Source organism: Protomyctophum bolini (genome assembly GCF_963924005.1).
Source record: "Protomyctophum bolini genome assembly, chromosome: 13".
NCBI lineage: Eukaryota > Metazoa > Chordata > Actinopteri > Myctophiformes > Myctophidae > Protomyctophum > Protomyctophum bolini.
The window spans coordinates 40451983-40467984 of record NC_137874.1 but is presented as its reverse complement, the minus strand read 5'-3'; the positions used below and the strand labels follow the sequence as shown (position 1 = coordinate 40467984).

Genomic DNA, 16002 nt, shown 5'->3' with positions numbered 1-16002 from the left:
ATTTTCTTTATGTGCTTTCAACTACGCGCCCCTAACGGTTTCGAGGTGTATTGCGGTGTAAAGTATAAGGGTTTTTTTAATTGATTGAAATATGTATTAACAGTTTGTAGAATTACAGTACATTTCAAGCACAAACTCAATACAAAGACTGTTAACTGTGAGTGGACGACCCAATTAAGCATTACACTTGTTTACAACAGGGTCCACATTGTTCAGGGTAGTGTCGATTCTTTTATTGTGAAAAATCGAACCCGCCCCGGAAGTACGCCAAGTACTTCCACCACCAGCTGACAGACGTGCAGAGTGTAACGGTGTTGTGTTGCGCGCACACACACACACTCACACATCAGGTACAATAACATAAACACAGATGTTTGATGGTCTTACAGATCTGCGCTTTGAATGGTGATCACTGTCCGCTGCTGACCTGTCTGACTGATGGTCCTCGATCTCAGATGTAAGTCACTTTACATTCAGAAAACAAAGTTAATTTCGTTCTTTTTTTGCCATCTTATCTTTTTATTTGCAAACTGGCTAACTTCACAGAATGAGTTGATCACAGAACATCTGGTTTGCTGTTGTTACTCAGACTATAATGGCTAGAGTCCTGCTTTTTAAATGTCCGATTGACTCATTTTAGATAAATACTATTTTATCTTTTTAGCGTTTAACGTGGATCAGGGGATGTTTGTGTGTTTATATCTACTGCATGCATGTTTGAATCTATTCTAAGCTGATGTTATTGTTCCTAAAGCATATTAATTGTGAATGCATCTTATGCAGTGTTTTTGGTGGCATGGTGTCCATCGTTTCATGTGTGTTCTGCTTTGATACTAAAAAAATCATCGTTTTGTAGAAGGACTAGACTCAGTCAGAGGACATTGTGTGCAGTTTGAACAGTTTTTAATTAATGCCAGTCCCACAAGGACCACACTATAGTAGTTAACCCTAGCTCTCGTCCATATAGCCTTCTACTGCTTTGCAGGGCAGAATCGAAGCAGTAGAAGGCTATGGACCAGAGCTAAGTTAACCCTGTGAAACCAACCCAAGGTTTTAATACTATTTCTGGTAGGAGGAAGAGAGTGGACACACAAAGGTGGGCAACTCCATGTAAAATTGGCTATTTTCCCCCAAAATGTAAAAAAAACAACAACACATACCTTTTGGAAAACGCTCCTAATGTACACTACAGTACATGATTATTTTAGAACATGCAGTTGAACGTCCTACAATTAAGTTAATATCACGTTTCTATACAATTGCTACAAATTGAAGAAAAGAAGAAAAAAGCTGTGTGAGTTATCTTGAACATGTGTATTAGTTACTTAGCAACAAAGGGTGTCTGGGTGGGGGGAGGGGGGGGGTCACTCACTCACTCACACACACTGAGTTCTTCTTCCAAAAGAGTGAGTCAGCACTCCAACTCGGCACTGACAATAATGAGGTGGCACAACTTAGCTGCAGGGCCCTTTCTCCTCCTCAACATGTCTGTAAGTGTTTCAGAGAGGACCCCTATAGCTGGATCAATGCAGGATTGTTGAGGCAATTTGAATTAGAACAGTGCTTTTCAACCCTTTTCACCTTGTCAAGGCTCATTATTTATTCGTAATTTGAGCCATGAGCCTCCATTTGATCATGACATTAGCCTCTCAGACCCGGAACTAACGGATATTTGTGTTGTTGTTCTTGGATAAGACTTTGTCTACAATTCCATGCTGTATTGATGTTGTTATTACCATTAGGAGAGATAATAAGGCAAATAACAATTGTTCTTCTGCATTCTCTAATTGTGTAGACGTCTTGTAAATGAAGTAATGCAATAATTGAACTCGTAAAAATGAAACCATATGGACCCGTAAGCCGTAAAGGGTCTATTTTGGTTTCATTTTACACTCAAGAGTTAAAGATCTATTCTCCTTCTACTCTCCAACATTTACAACTGAACCACAGTAATGAGAAGATGGAAGTTTTATTACCAGTTCGTTATCACATGCAGGACCATTCCTCCCCCAGGCTATAAGACTGATAAATAGGAAGAAAAAAAACTAATCTTCTGTGGTATTTTATCATGGCCTTGTATGCTGCTGACATGGGTCATGTCAAATGCTATCTAAAACTATTTCATGTCAAGGACCCCACAAATTATATAATGAAATTGGCAACTGACCCCGACTGTTGTTCCAGGGACCCCCCCAGAAGCAAAGATACGAGTTAAAAACGTTCGCTGTGTGTGAAATATATATATTCATAGTATTGATGCACCGAATATTCGGCCGCAGAAAATATTCGGCAGAAAATGGTTAAAAAATGCATTTTCGGCCTATTCGGTTTCGGGCCCAACTAGGCAGAAAATATATCACCGAATAGTGTATGCAATTAATGCATTCAAAAGAAGCTGAATAAATGTTTTATGGATCCATAATAGTGATTATTATTATTTAAGTTAAGTTTTGCCATAACCATAATCCATAACATAACATTTGTAGAATCAAACTCAGGTTAATAAGTGAGGATACTAAAACAGCGATATTCAGTTACACTTCATACCAATGATACTGTGTGGGTGTAGGTATGTTAAGTGATAACCACTTTCAACATGGGATTATAGGCAAAAGCTTTCTAAATTTTTCACATTTTCCAAACGTCTACAAGCTTGTAGGTCAACATATGTTTGCTATTTGTGGTACAACAAAGTATATAGTGCTTAAGTGGCATTCTGGACTAGACCTGTCCGGCTGGAAACATTGTGGTTGCAAGGACAGCATTTCTGACCTTTCAGATACAGGACTGTGTCACAGTCATTACCCGGTGATTGAGAGATTATTTATTCTGTACTTAAACATACTATTTTAAGTTGATTTGCACACATTTTCACGATTTTTCAAAAAATAGCAGATCTACACGCTCGTAGCGTGAACTCGGGGCCACGGTATGATCTTGTAGATCTCCTATTTTTCATGTGTATTTTAATGTGCATTACGGAGCACCCCAACCTACTGCAAAGTCGTTTACAGTGCATACTGTACGTCCTTGTGACAATACATCTGTTGAATCTTGACAAAGAACATTAACTATAGGTCCATGCTAGCCTGTTGTACACACTACTGAAAGCAATAAATGCCAGGCCTGCGCGCCACATGGCGCCGTGCGATTACATAACACTCAGGTTGGCAGAACATATCATTTCTAAGGTGAGCGCGGTTCACACAACATACTTCCAAGATTCCATATTTGTTTTCACCCCATAATTGTTCCATTATTTATTTTCCATATCCATTGTTTCTAATCTCATATCAAGAGCAACCATCATCTATGACACACTCTGTGTTTTAACTTTTAACCCATACTGAACGGGAAACCCTTTTGGTGTTTTATGTTATACTTTAGCTATATTGAAAAATAGCAGATCTACAAGCTCATAGCGTGGCACGCTATTAGCTTGTACTGTAGGTCTGCTATTTTTTAAAAATCGTGAAAATGTGTCGCAAATTTGGAATATTCTTTCAGAGCGAAAGTTTTTAACTCAAAGCGTTGCTTCTGGACAGTGGACAGTGCAATAAGCTTATAGGCAGGATGAGGATATATAATATTGCTGTCCAGCAGAAAACTCTTATCTCCATAATTATTTTAACTTTGCCGTCAAACTGCAGCGTCATACAAAAGTAGAACAAAAAAAAAGAACCGATCTACAAGCTAAAAAACGCTGCGCAACGGACGGCGTCTTGATCGCTTGTAGATCGGGCTATGTTTTTTGCTCTCCTTTTTGGAACATGACTCCCGTTGGTGCCGGTTGTGGAGACATAGGAGGTTTTCTCGCAGCAACAGCAAAGATATGTTAATTGTCTCTCGGGAGGACGAGATACTCGAGACCCCGACGGTTAATGTGCGAGCGAGAGCAGAAAAAGTGAAACAAAAGCAGCAGCAGCGCGTCAACAGGATGTGCATTATTATCTGGACCGAGGTGCACCCTAGTATGAACACACAACACAACGCAGGTATATACTGTTACAGCTGCAGATTAGCATCGGTAGGACGGAGGACACCATTGTATGGAGAGTGTGTGTGAGTGAGAACAAATGAATTGGAACCGTGTCAACAACAGGAAAGCCCACGTGAGAGAGAACAGGTGACACTTAAACAAAAGACAGTATAGTCCCACTTCCTTCCCAGTTCCCAGCATATTATACGAGGTACTATTGATCATGGGGGTATTAGCATTACTATTACACCAGATATACTGGTCCTGTAAGTAAGGGGATACTGTCTGTACTGTACAAATGATTTAGCTTTCTAATGTAAATAGAGGGCATGTTGTGCATGCATAAAGTTGAGTGGCAAAGCGAGTTTAACCCATTTTTTAGACCTGAGGCTGATTCTAAAGAAATGTGTCTTCTGAAAAAACCTATTGTTTCTATCTGTCACTGGTATACTCAACCTTTTCCATGTCAAGGAGGACCCCCCCCCCCCCCCCCCCCCCCCCCAGAAGGACCCCCTCTAAAATGAGATGAGACATCTCAAGGGGCTTATCCTTTCAATAAAGGTATATATAGAAGCAAGGATTTGAGTTAAAAACGTATATTCAAAGATTTGTGCCTCGTTTTCAGGCATGGAGGGGAAAGGAACTGGTCGGAATAATGTGTTCCTTCCACGCGCTATACGTCCAACCAGGGAAACTCCCCCCCTGTCAGGTGAAAAGAAGCAGCTTGGACTCCTCATGCATAGAAGGAAGCATGAGGTCAGTCCGCTGCCCTCCCCAGGTTGGCAGAGGAAGTGTATAGCGCCCAGGATTACATTAGATAATTGACACTGGGTGAAAAAATGCGTTTTTTTGCCACTCAGTCAGCAGGCGTTCCCGCATACAGTCTGGATATGATGATGTCACGCGCATAGCCTCAATAACAGTAACGTAATAGCAGCAGTATCGGGGTGGGTGGGTGTGGCCATGTGATTGGATAAGCTGCTTTGACCTGAACCTCTCCCCTGAGTATTACACCATCTAATGAAGTCCTGATTTCAATTATTTAACCAATTTTAGACCTACAATAATAATAATGAATTGCATTTTTTATAGAGCTTTTCCAAGTGCTCAAAGCGCTTTGCAATGGTTCATTCATTCATACACTGAGGCACATTCTAAATATGGCATGCAAGCCTGTAACATAAAATAAATCTAAACAAAATACGGTAGTGGCTCTATATCTAGATAAAACAAAGAGGAAATATACCACAATGAAATGAGATATTCCATTTCAATGAAACAAAAATTAAATGACATTAATGGACCAAATATGGTGAGTTAAACCTAAAACTCACCACAAACAGTGTATGAGGAACGGCCAACTCACACACTGAGCAAACACTGGTCTCCATTTTTCACCCCTTTCCAAGACAGTACAAAGACACAGAAACTCAACCAAATTGAGTTACTAGTTAGTAGTTACTAGTTCAGCTTTCACCTCTTGTTTACAATCGTCAAGATCTTCTCAAAGAAACCCCACAAACAAACACAGGTTGCTTCTTATTATTCAAGATGTTTTTTAGTGTAACCCCCTTGACCCCCAGAACATGGCACTCCTAAAGTGACAGTGCCACCTGGTGGATTTACATAGAACTACAGGCATATATGCCACTGGGCTACATAAAAAAAAATCTTAATCCTAACAGATTTCTATGTCAGTGATGCTCAACCTTTTTCATGTCAAGAACCCTCAGAATTCTCTGTATTTGGCCGCCGACCCCCATCTGAAAATATGTGCCCTCCAGAAGCAACGATTTGAGTTAAAAACGTTCGCTCTGAAAGAATATGTATTTAAAGATTTGCGGCACATTTTCACGATTGTTCAAAAATAGCAGATCTACAAGCTCGTACGAAGCTCGTAGAATCTGATCTCAGTTCAAAATGGGTTAAATTAATATATGATTTTCTCTTTCCCTCTCATTACAGTTATATCATCATCTCGTTGTGCCTGGCGGGCGATTGGACTTCGATGGTTCGTTCGTCGTTCCCCAGACGGACCACCGAAGACCTCACGAAGCAAAGCGACGATGTGTGGCTGAGATGAAGACCACACACATCATCACCATCATCATCACCATCACATGCTTCACTGCCGCCATGGAGGAGGGACGACTGGACCGCCGACCCACCGCCACCGCGACCCGCTCCGTTTTCAACGCCACCACCGCCTCCTCCATAGAGGAAGTATCATAAACAAACCCCCCCTCCTCCTCCCCCAGAGAACCCAATCATTTCTGCCAACAACAGCGAACGGAACGGGGCTCTACTCGGGACTTTGTGCCACATCGTCGTCATCGTCAACGCTGCCGTGTTCCCGCCATGGGCGTCTGTCCCATGGCCATGGTCCTCCGCCGGGGGAAGTACGTGATTCTGTTCCTGCTATCGCTCAGCGTGCTGGCGTGGATCGCTGCCTTCGCAGGTGAGACGGTGCGGACGGCCCAGGACTTGCCCCTGGCCATGGGGGCGTTCCTGACGGTCAGCAGAGGCCTGGCCGTGAAGCTGCTGGAGGAGGAGGACCCTGCTGGGAGGTCAGCCTCGCCCACACAGGGCGTCACCCAAGACCAGACACCCAAAGACCACTGTCCGGACAAATCACCCCTGCTGAGTGAGTATATGCATGGTGCACGCACCACTGTTGTTTTTGGAATGAAACTTTATTTAGTTTCATTTTAGTCACCTGGAATGTTTTAGTGTTAGTCGACAAAATATCATACGATTTTAGTCGACTAGATCTACAGTTGATTTAGTCGACTAAAATGTGTTTTGGCGAGCCTTGATGCCGACGAAATTGTCAGTATAGTCTTCGTTTTAGTCATCATAGCTTAGTTTTCAATTAGTTTCCATTTAGCTTTCGTCAGTGGAAAAAGGTAGCCGGCGAACAGTGGCCTCCCTGAACACTCCTGTCCCTGCATGAGACTTTATCTTTGCTTTAAAGGGGGTGTCAGTGATTTCAGTCAAAAACCCTTAGGTTTAGTTTTTGCCTTGGGACACAAGCTTTCATCCAATCAGGATAGAGAACAAAAACGAAACCTAAGGTTTTTTGACCCCCAGGGGTTAACTGGGGACAGGGAGGAACTCCTTATATGGTCAGCACACTCTATAGTAGAGAGGATTATCACAACAAAACAAAAAAATAAGTGATATTTGAATTAAGTGAAATCACTGACTCTACCTTTAAACCCAACTGAGACCAGATTCTACTAAATGTCTTCTAAATCCTGACAGTTTTCTGATAAAAACGTATCCGTGGTAACTTCTCAAGCCTTTTCATGTCAAGGACCCCCGTCCCCCGCATAATTATCTGTATTTGGCCGCGGCGGACCCCCATCTGAAGCAAATATGTTTTGAGTTAAAAACATTCGCTGGTAAAGAATATATATGTGCGATCTACAAGCTAAGATCTGCTATTTTTCAATAGCTGAAAGTATAATAGGTAATATAATGGTTAATGCGGTTAAACCATAGAGTATTAAAAGGATAGAGACTAAACTAGCGCGAAGCTCCGCCCCCTCCGCTATTCATGTCAGTGGAAGTTGCTCAGTGGCGTTTTGAAGCACCCGGAAGGCTGCCGGAAGTACCGTCTTTTCGCTGATTCAGCATTTCACTTCCGCATTTGGACACCAAATTTTGGTGTCCAAATGCGGAAGTGCACCCAGAGTGCACCTGGGCTTTACATTGGGCGCTCGGTTGCACGGGGTTTCCTCGTCAAGAATCCACGGGTCCGCCTGCAGTCCTTCCTCTTACCACTAGGGACCAGCGCTTCAACATTGGAGTGCCTAGCTGGCCCCTTGGGTTAAACGCTAAAAGTGACACAGGTTCCAGGTCTTAAGCCATTTAGGCCTGACGTCGAAATAAATAAATAAATCTTCTAAATCCTGACAGTTTTCCTGTCAGTTTCAATGTCAGTAGTGCTCAATATTTCATGTCAAGGACCCCGCAAAATTATATGTAATTGGCCACCGACCGACCCCCATCTGAAAATATGTTATTCCATGAACCCCTCAGAAGCAAAGATTTGAGTGAAAAACCTTCCGCTCTGAAAGAAGATTTTATGCCGCATTTTCACGACCCTACAAGCTCATAGCGCGGCACTCGGTGCCGCGCTATGAGCTTGTAGATCTGCTATTTTTCCAATAGCTAAAGCATAACATAATGCTTAAAACACCCAAAGGGGTTCCAGCCCAGTCAGAATGTGTTTTAATAACGTGCTCATTCCGTGCAGAGGGAGCCCTGAAGCTGTCCTTCGGGCCGTCCCTGACCCTGGCGGAGGTGGAGGGGGACAACGCGGCGGTCAGCGCGGGTCAGTACCGTCCTCCGGACTGCGTGGCGAGGCAGAGCGTGGCCATCCTCATCCCGCACCGCAGCCGCGAGAAACACCTGCGCTACCTGCTGCACCACCTGCACCCCTTCCTGCAGAGGCAGCAGCTGCACTACGGCATCTACGTCATACAGCAGGTACACTACACACTACCACCTTACACTACACACTACACACTACCACCTCCACCACCTCACACTACACACTACGGCATCTACGTCATACAGCAGGTACACTACACACTACCACCTTACACTACACACTACACACTACCACCTCCACCACCTCACACTACACACTACGGCATCTACGTCATACAGCAGGTACACTACACACTACACACTACCACCACACACTACGGCATCTACGTCATCCAGCAGGTATACTACACACTACCACCTTCACCACCTCACACTACACACTACACACTACAGCATCTACGTCATACAGCAGGTACACTACCACCTGCACCACCTCACACTACACACCTCCACCTGCACTACGGCACACAGCAGGTATAGACACACCTCCACCTGCACTGTGGTTCCCAGACCTTTTCATGTCAAGGAACCCCAGAAATTGGCATTAATTATTAGCCCGTGGACATTTCCACCCGACACAGAGACGATATATTTTGTAAATGGTAAACGGTGGATTTATATAAGCGTCTTTATCCAAGGAGCTTTACATATATTGTGCATTACATTCACCCACACACCCATTCACACACCGATGGCGGCGGACACCATGCAAGGCACCAACCAGCACATCAGGAGCAATTAGTGTCTTGCTCAAGGACACCAGCTCAGTGGCCTTGTGGTTAGAGTGTCCGCCCTGAGACTGGGAGGTCGGGGTTCGATCCCCGGCCGGGTCATACCAAAGACTCTAAAAATGGGACCCAGTGCCTCCCTGCTTGACACTCAGCATCAAGGGTTGGATTGGGGGTAAGTCCCTGCGACATACTAGCGTCATGTCCAGGGGGTGTACTTGTACATCGAGCTGCCTCACGCTACAGAAACAGGAGATAGGCTCCTGCCCCTATGGGCCTCATGGCTCGGCAAGGCTACTTACTTTACTTACTCAAGGACACTTTGACACTTAGGGCCGATTCATACTCCTATTTTAGAGCCGAATAAAAGTCGGTTCGGCTCTGTAAAGCCTACAATTTGACGTCATTTGAGGTTCGGGGGGGCGGGTACCGTCCTAAAGTCGCCTCTTCGGTGCTACTGAAAATTTCTGACGAGCCAAAATCATTTCCGCACTACAGTGCCGAAACAGCGGTAAAATAGGAGTATGAATCGGCCCTTACTCTGGGAGAAACCCACAGGGTTCGAACTGGCAACCTTATACGGTTACCATCCAGCCCCTTAATGTCACTTGTGTAAAATTTGTCAAGACGTTACAGACGCAGAAGGAATCTCTCTGGCTCTGCTGTGGATCTGACGTCTAAGCGACCATGTGCTTTTATTTATTTTTTATCAAAAGGCCGGCGACGCGACGTTCAACCGCGCCAAGCTGCTGAACGTGGGCTACCTGGAGGCCCTCAGGGACCACGCCTGGGACTGCTTCATCTTCCACGACGTGGACCTGGTGCCCGAGAACGACCACAACCTCTACACCTGCGCCGAGCAGCCCAGACACCTGGTGGTGGGCCGCAACGCCACGGGATACAAGTAAGACTGCACCCGATTGGCTGACTTCAAGTAAGGTATATAGCACCTGATTGGCTCGACTTCAAGTAAGCTATATAGCACCTGATTGGCTGACTTCAAGTAAGCTATATAGCACCTGATTGGCTTGACTTCAAGTAAGCTATATAGCACCTGATTGGCTATCTTCCAAGTAAACTTGCACCCGATTGGCTGACTGTCTTCACTCAAAACAGGCTCAGACTGGGCTCTCATCTCACTCTTGAGACAGCAGTGTATACAGGACACCGTGCACGTGCACACAAGCACGCACGCACACACACACACACGCACACGCACACACACACACACACACACACACACACACACACACACACACACACAGAGCTCCGTTTCTCAAAGGGGTGTAAGTGATAGTTTTTTGTGTTTGTTTAAAATAAGTGTTAAACAGCTCTATAGTGTTTGATTGAATACAGTACAGTCAAAGGTTGTGCTAAAAGGAAAACACAAAAAGCCCCACAGCTAGGGGAGGGGGGGGGGGGCTAGTTTCCATTTCCATTGTGTTCCATTGTACTCAATTCATCGGTAATACAATAGGATAGTGACAGTCCCATAGTATAGCAGAGTGTTTGTTCAGTAAAGGTCTTTCTCACGTGGAGTGATGGGGCATGCTGAAAAACAGGATTTATTTGATTCAATTAATAAAATAAAAGAATACAGTACCTAGGCTGGTAGTACTGTACCTGCTCAAGAACAACCTTTCCTAATCAGTTTACCCTCTGCTCTCTCTGTCCCCGCTGCGTTACAGGCTGCGTTACAAAGGCTACTTCGGTGGAGTCACGGCCATGACGAAGGAGCAGTTTCACAAAGTCAACGGATTCTCCAACGCGTACTGGGGCTGGGGGGGGGAGGACGACGACCTCCGCATCAGGTGACTGACTGAGACCCCCTAAGGCCCAAAACCACACCCACTGAGACCCCTAAGGCCCAAAACCACACCCACTGAGACCCCTAAGGCCCAAAACCACACCCACTGAGACCCCTAAGGCCCAAACCACACCCGTGACTCGGCATGCTTGCATTGGTGTGACATGGCCTTAAGCCATTTAGGCCTGACCTCAACATTTAAAAAAATCTTCTAAATCCTCCAGTTTTCAGCTTGTAGATCTGCTATTTTTGAAAAATCGAAGAACCACTGACATAGAAACATAGCTTCTTGAGAAAACTGTCATTTTCAAACAGACATTTTTTTAATCTGATCTCAGGTCAGAATGAAGAACATAATTATATTCTATAACTTCCTGGTTCTCCTCACAGGGTGGAATTATATTCTATAACTTCCTGGTTCTCCCCACAGGGTGGAACTATATTCTATAACTCCCTGGTTCTCCTCACAGGGTGGAACTATATTCTATAACTTCCTGGTTCTCCTCACAGGGTGGAACTATATTCTATAACTCCCTGGTTCTCCTCACAGGGTGGAACTATATTCTATAACTTCCTGGTTCTCCTCACAGGGTGGAACTATATTCTATAACTTCCTGGTTCTCCTCACAGGGTGGAACTATATTCTATAACTTCCTGGTTCTCCTCACAGGGTGGAACTATATTCTATAACTTCCTGGTTCTCCCCACAGGGTGGAACTATATTCTATAACTTCCTGGTTCTCCTCACAGGGTGGAACTATATTCTATAACTTCCTGGTTCTCCTCACAGGGTGGAACTATATTATATAACTTCCTGGTTCTCCTCACAGGGTGGAGCTGCAGAAGATGAAGATCCTCCGTCCTCCGGCCGACATCGCCCGCTACACCATGGTGTTCCATAAACGCGACAGCGGCAACGAAATCAACAAAGACAGGTCGGTCCGTTAAACTACGACCTCATGGTCCATACGTAACGAAATCAACAAAGACAGGTCGGTCCATTTAAACTACGACTTCATGGTCCATACGTAACCGTTAAGAGGAAAAGACACAAGCGTTCCAACAACGACCACCTAGCCAGATATTATCCCAATTATTACATGGCTACCTAACACAAATTATTAAATTGACCCAAAACACAGCAATTCCATTAGTTTGCGCTGGCTGTGTCTGGCCAGCTACAGGGCTGGAGCACTGTCGGAAAACAAGGAAGTGAGTTAATCAAATAGAATCCATTTTCGGGTATACTGCTTTGTCTAATTCTCGCTCAAATGTTTTCAAAAAAGCTTTTTTGAGAGCAATGTTTAGATGTAAATTACATTGTGTGTGTGTGTGTGTGTGTGTGTGTGTGTTTACATGGCTGTCATGTTGGAAACAGCAGTTAAATCAAGCGGGGCGCAGCCGAGCACAGCTGGTGCTCAGAGGGTTTGATTAGGTCTGTTATAGAGTGGAGCAGGTCTGTTATCCAGACATAACTCACTCACTGAATTCACCCGATCAGAATCAAAGCATTCAAACCAAAAAGCCATGTAATAATAAACTAAAGATTGTTATATCTTGTTTTGTTGTCCGCAGGATGCGGTTGCTGGGACGGACGCCCCAGGTGTGGAAGAAGGACGGCCTGAACTCCTGCTCCTACAAGACCCTGTCGGTGGAGAGACCACCGCTCTACATCAACGTCACCGTGGACATCGGAAAGCCCCACTGAGGACGGAGGTCTCTCACCCAGAGAGAGAGAGAGAGACGGCGTTGACCACGAACAACAATGGCTATTTGCTGCTTTCTTTCTTATCAAGTAAAACGGGATTTCGTCGAAGTTATCATTTTTAAAAGAAACACAAACGTTTATGGGCCGAGAGAGAGAGAGAGATTGAGTCCCAGGACGACCAACGATGCCGTTAAACAACCGCAGATATATCCTGAATGGCTAGGATTCCGTTTAATTAAGAGGGCACTTTTGGAAGAAAATAGCCGATCTACAAACTAGCTTGTAGATCGGCTATTTTCCCCGGGCGCGACCCCCCCACACTGCCGCACTTGTCGGCTACCTGGAGATGCGGCGAGATGACCATGGATTTATTTTCTATAAAACGACATTCTTTCGATGCGAAAATGCACGCGTTCAAAGATCAGGAGAGTTCCGGAGAAAAAAAGGCAATTCTCGGGTATGGCATGGAAAGGAGAAGAGGAAGTGGCGTTTTTTTCATTTCTTTCACCATGTAGTAAACGCTGCATTCGTGGTCTGGAGGAGAGGGCAGTTGTTTTTACAGACGGGGTAAAAAGGGCAGGGGCCGAAGCCCCCCCCCCTTTTTGATGTCTTATGTGTGCACGTGCTGCCTGGGTGACTGGACTGAAGAGAGAGACACAAAATCTTTTCAACGTTGCTTGTCTACAGCGGCGGCCATAACTCTGTAATATGTCCAAAACCATTCACTCCTCCTTTACCACTGCTCTGGACAGGGCAGTCAGTGGTGAAATGACTGACCGTTTGGAATGGGAACCGAACGCACCCATCCCCCCATCCCCCTGTCCGTCCCCCCTTTGTACACTCCGAGAGAGAGAGAGAGAGATGCCGTTTTCATTAGACTCACACAAATGACGGGTCCATTTTGGTTCCATTTGAGCGCCACTCTCAAGAGTCTAGTGAAAACGGCAGAAAAAAACTGTAGACTGGAGAGATAACTGATAAGAAAGAACATATCAAAATGTCCGTGGCCTACTATTATTATTATTATTATTATGATGATTAACGCATATCAAACTGGTTGAGAATAACTGATCATGTATATGGGAAGTTATCATCGTCAGCATGTGCTGCTCTCTCTCCTTTTATGTATTTATTTTTGGGCGTTCCATTTCATTTTGTGCAGACGGTGAGTAGGTAGTCATTTTCAAACGATCGGAATCGGATCGGGAGCAAAATTAAGAATGTGATCACTTTCCACTGACGAAAACTAAATGGAATCTGAATGAAAACTAAGCCTAAATATACTGACAATTTCGTCGACAAATATAAACTAGACTAAAATGTTAGGAAGGGACTATAGTGGACAAGAGATCCAGCATGAGTCATTTTACAATTAGTTGCATGCAAGCTTGTAGATCGGCTATTTTCAGCAAGTGAAAAAAAAACAGTCATTACAACGGCATCACGGCCCGCCAAAATATATTTCGTTCGAAAAACTAAAACTAGACTAACACTAAAACGGCCCCAGGTGACTAAAATGTGACTACAACTAAATGAAAACTATTCAAAAGACTATGAGTAAAACTAAAATCAAAATTTGCTGCCAGAAACAACACCGGTTCACAGTGGACTGTAGAGTGAGTGAGTGATTTTTGGACACAGCTTCTTTTCACAATGATTTCATATTCATAGTCATGCAGTTGCCAAAAGTTGTTTTTGGTAGTTTTTCTTTGTTTTATGATCGCGCCGCCACCACCACCACCACAAGCACTCAATGCTTCTTCTCACACAACAAGCTAGGAAAATGTATTATTGTTACATGTATGGTCAAGTCCCTTTCAAATACCCGGCAACTCAGCTTTCATTTTATTATGTTATGTTAAAAGAACAAATCCTTCACTGGGAAAAAAGTTGTTAAACTTGAACCCTCGCGGGCGTCCCTATTCTAAAGGGGCGAACATTATCGCGTCACACGTTTTCCGGCGAAGAGATTTGATATAGAGGGTTCAAGTACATAAGTAGTTGACCCTATTTATGTAGGGTTTAACCCATTCTGAACAGGAACCCGTTTTGGTTGTTAGCATCATGTTATGCATTAGCTATTGAAAAATAGCAGATCTACAAGCTCGTAGCGCGCCACCGAGTGGCGCGCTACGAGCTTGTAGGTCTGCTATTTTCTTTTAAATCGAAGAACGACTGACATTTTTTAGAATCTGATCTCGGGTCAGAATGGGTTCATCAGACCAGTGTGTGTCCAGTCAGTGGAAACCTCGTAGCCTATGAATCTGATCTCAGGTCAGAATGGGTTAAATACGAGTCGACCAGGTCAAGGAGAGAGAGCAGTCTTCATTTCAAACCGAACCCCTAAAGCCCTCGTTCAGAACAAGTGCCCCCTCGCTCGCTCGCTGCACACAAACAGGAACTGAACGAGCAATTGTTCTTGAAGAGCAGTTTTCTTTTTTTTTTTTTTTAAAGCATGACGTGCCCCCACGGGGCAACGTGCCCCACGGGGCAACGTGCCCCACGGGGCAGTGATAAGGTGTCATTTATCTAACTAGCGTTTCAACAAAGGCCTTATTATTTCCGTTGTACTAAAGCTGTGTGTGGTTGAGGAGGGCTGATGGAAAAGTAAGAGTGCAATAATGTTTAGTACAAACTGTCTGTTGTTGGGCACAACTTTTATCACATTTCACAGGACTAATATTAATGTTGTTTGTCGACTGCAATGCTTTCCCAGCTTACTGTTACTGTTATTGCCGTGAAGTCCATCCACTCCATTTCTATTGTTACGGCCAACTTGTTTTGTGTCGTGTTTATATAATGCCTTAAGACTATTATGGAATTATGAATACAATGATGGATGGGGTTTTTTCTGCCTCTTTATTATAATATATTATAATATTCAGCAATTCAAACAAATCTAATTGATCATTTGAGATCAGGTGTTTTAACTTTTTTTTGTTTCATTTCAATTTTAAAGAGATACCTGCATATCTTTTATTTTATTTTTTAAATGGTGCCCGAGATAGACTTTTTAGTTTCATCAACGAATTCATGAAATTAATCCATTTCAGGTGGCTTAATAATGTTTATTTTTTTACAGGTGTGCCTACTTATGTTACTGCTAAATATGTTTTATTTTTATTTTATTACAGTAGTTGGTCTGATCAGTAAATGATATTTCCTCAAGCAATATTAAATGTGTTACGATTGCGATGTGTTTCGGCCGATGCTCGCCCGCTGTTAAAACGCACTGTTACTCTAAACATATTCAACCCTCTGGACCTCATAACAGACATGAGGAGACTGAAGTTGTGGTTTTACATTTCTTACATACTTTGCTGTACATGAATGATATACTTAACAATATCATGTATGTCGTACGATTTGAGAATGTTTGTGA

General features: G+C 43.8%; 1 protein-coding gene across 1 annotated transcript; it reads left to right on the top strand.

Moving 5' to 3' along the window:
* Positions 1-328: 328 nt before the first annotated feature.
* b4galt4 (UDP-Gal:betaGlcNAc beta 1,4- galactosyltransferase, polypeptide 4) lies at positions 329-12849 on the top strand. Its single transcript, XM_080780562.1, has 7 exons — positions 329-457; positions 5945-6623; positions 8241-8473; positions 9822-10009; positions 10794-10916; positions 11743-11847; positions 12488-12849. The coding sequence occupies exons 2-7, from the start codon at positions 6338-6340 to the stop codon at positions 12618-12620; spliced, it is 1068 nt and encodes a 355-aa protein (XP_080636688.1). The 5' UTR covers positions 329-457; positions 5945-6337; the 3' UTR covers positions 12621-12849.
* Positions 12850-16002: the final 3153 nt, after the last annotated feature.

Excerpts from the sequence above, each read along its gene's own strand:
- b4galt4 (XM_080780562.1), top strand. The coding sequence starts at position 6,338 with ATGGGCGTCTGTCCCATGGCCATGGTCCTCCGCCGGGGGAAGTACGTG. Across the intron at positions 8,474-9,821 it reads GCATCTACGTCATACAGCAG|GCCGGCGACGCGACGTTCAA; the intron begins GTACACTACACA and ends TTTTATCAAAAG. Across the intron at positions 10,917-11,742 it reads GACGACGACCTCCGCATCAG|GGTGGAGCTGCAGAAGATGA; the intron begins GTGACTGACTGA and ends TTCTCCTCACAG.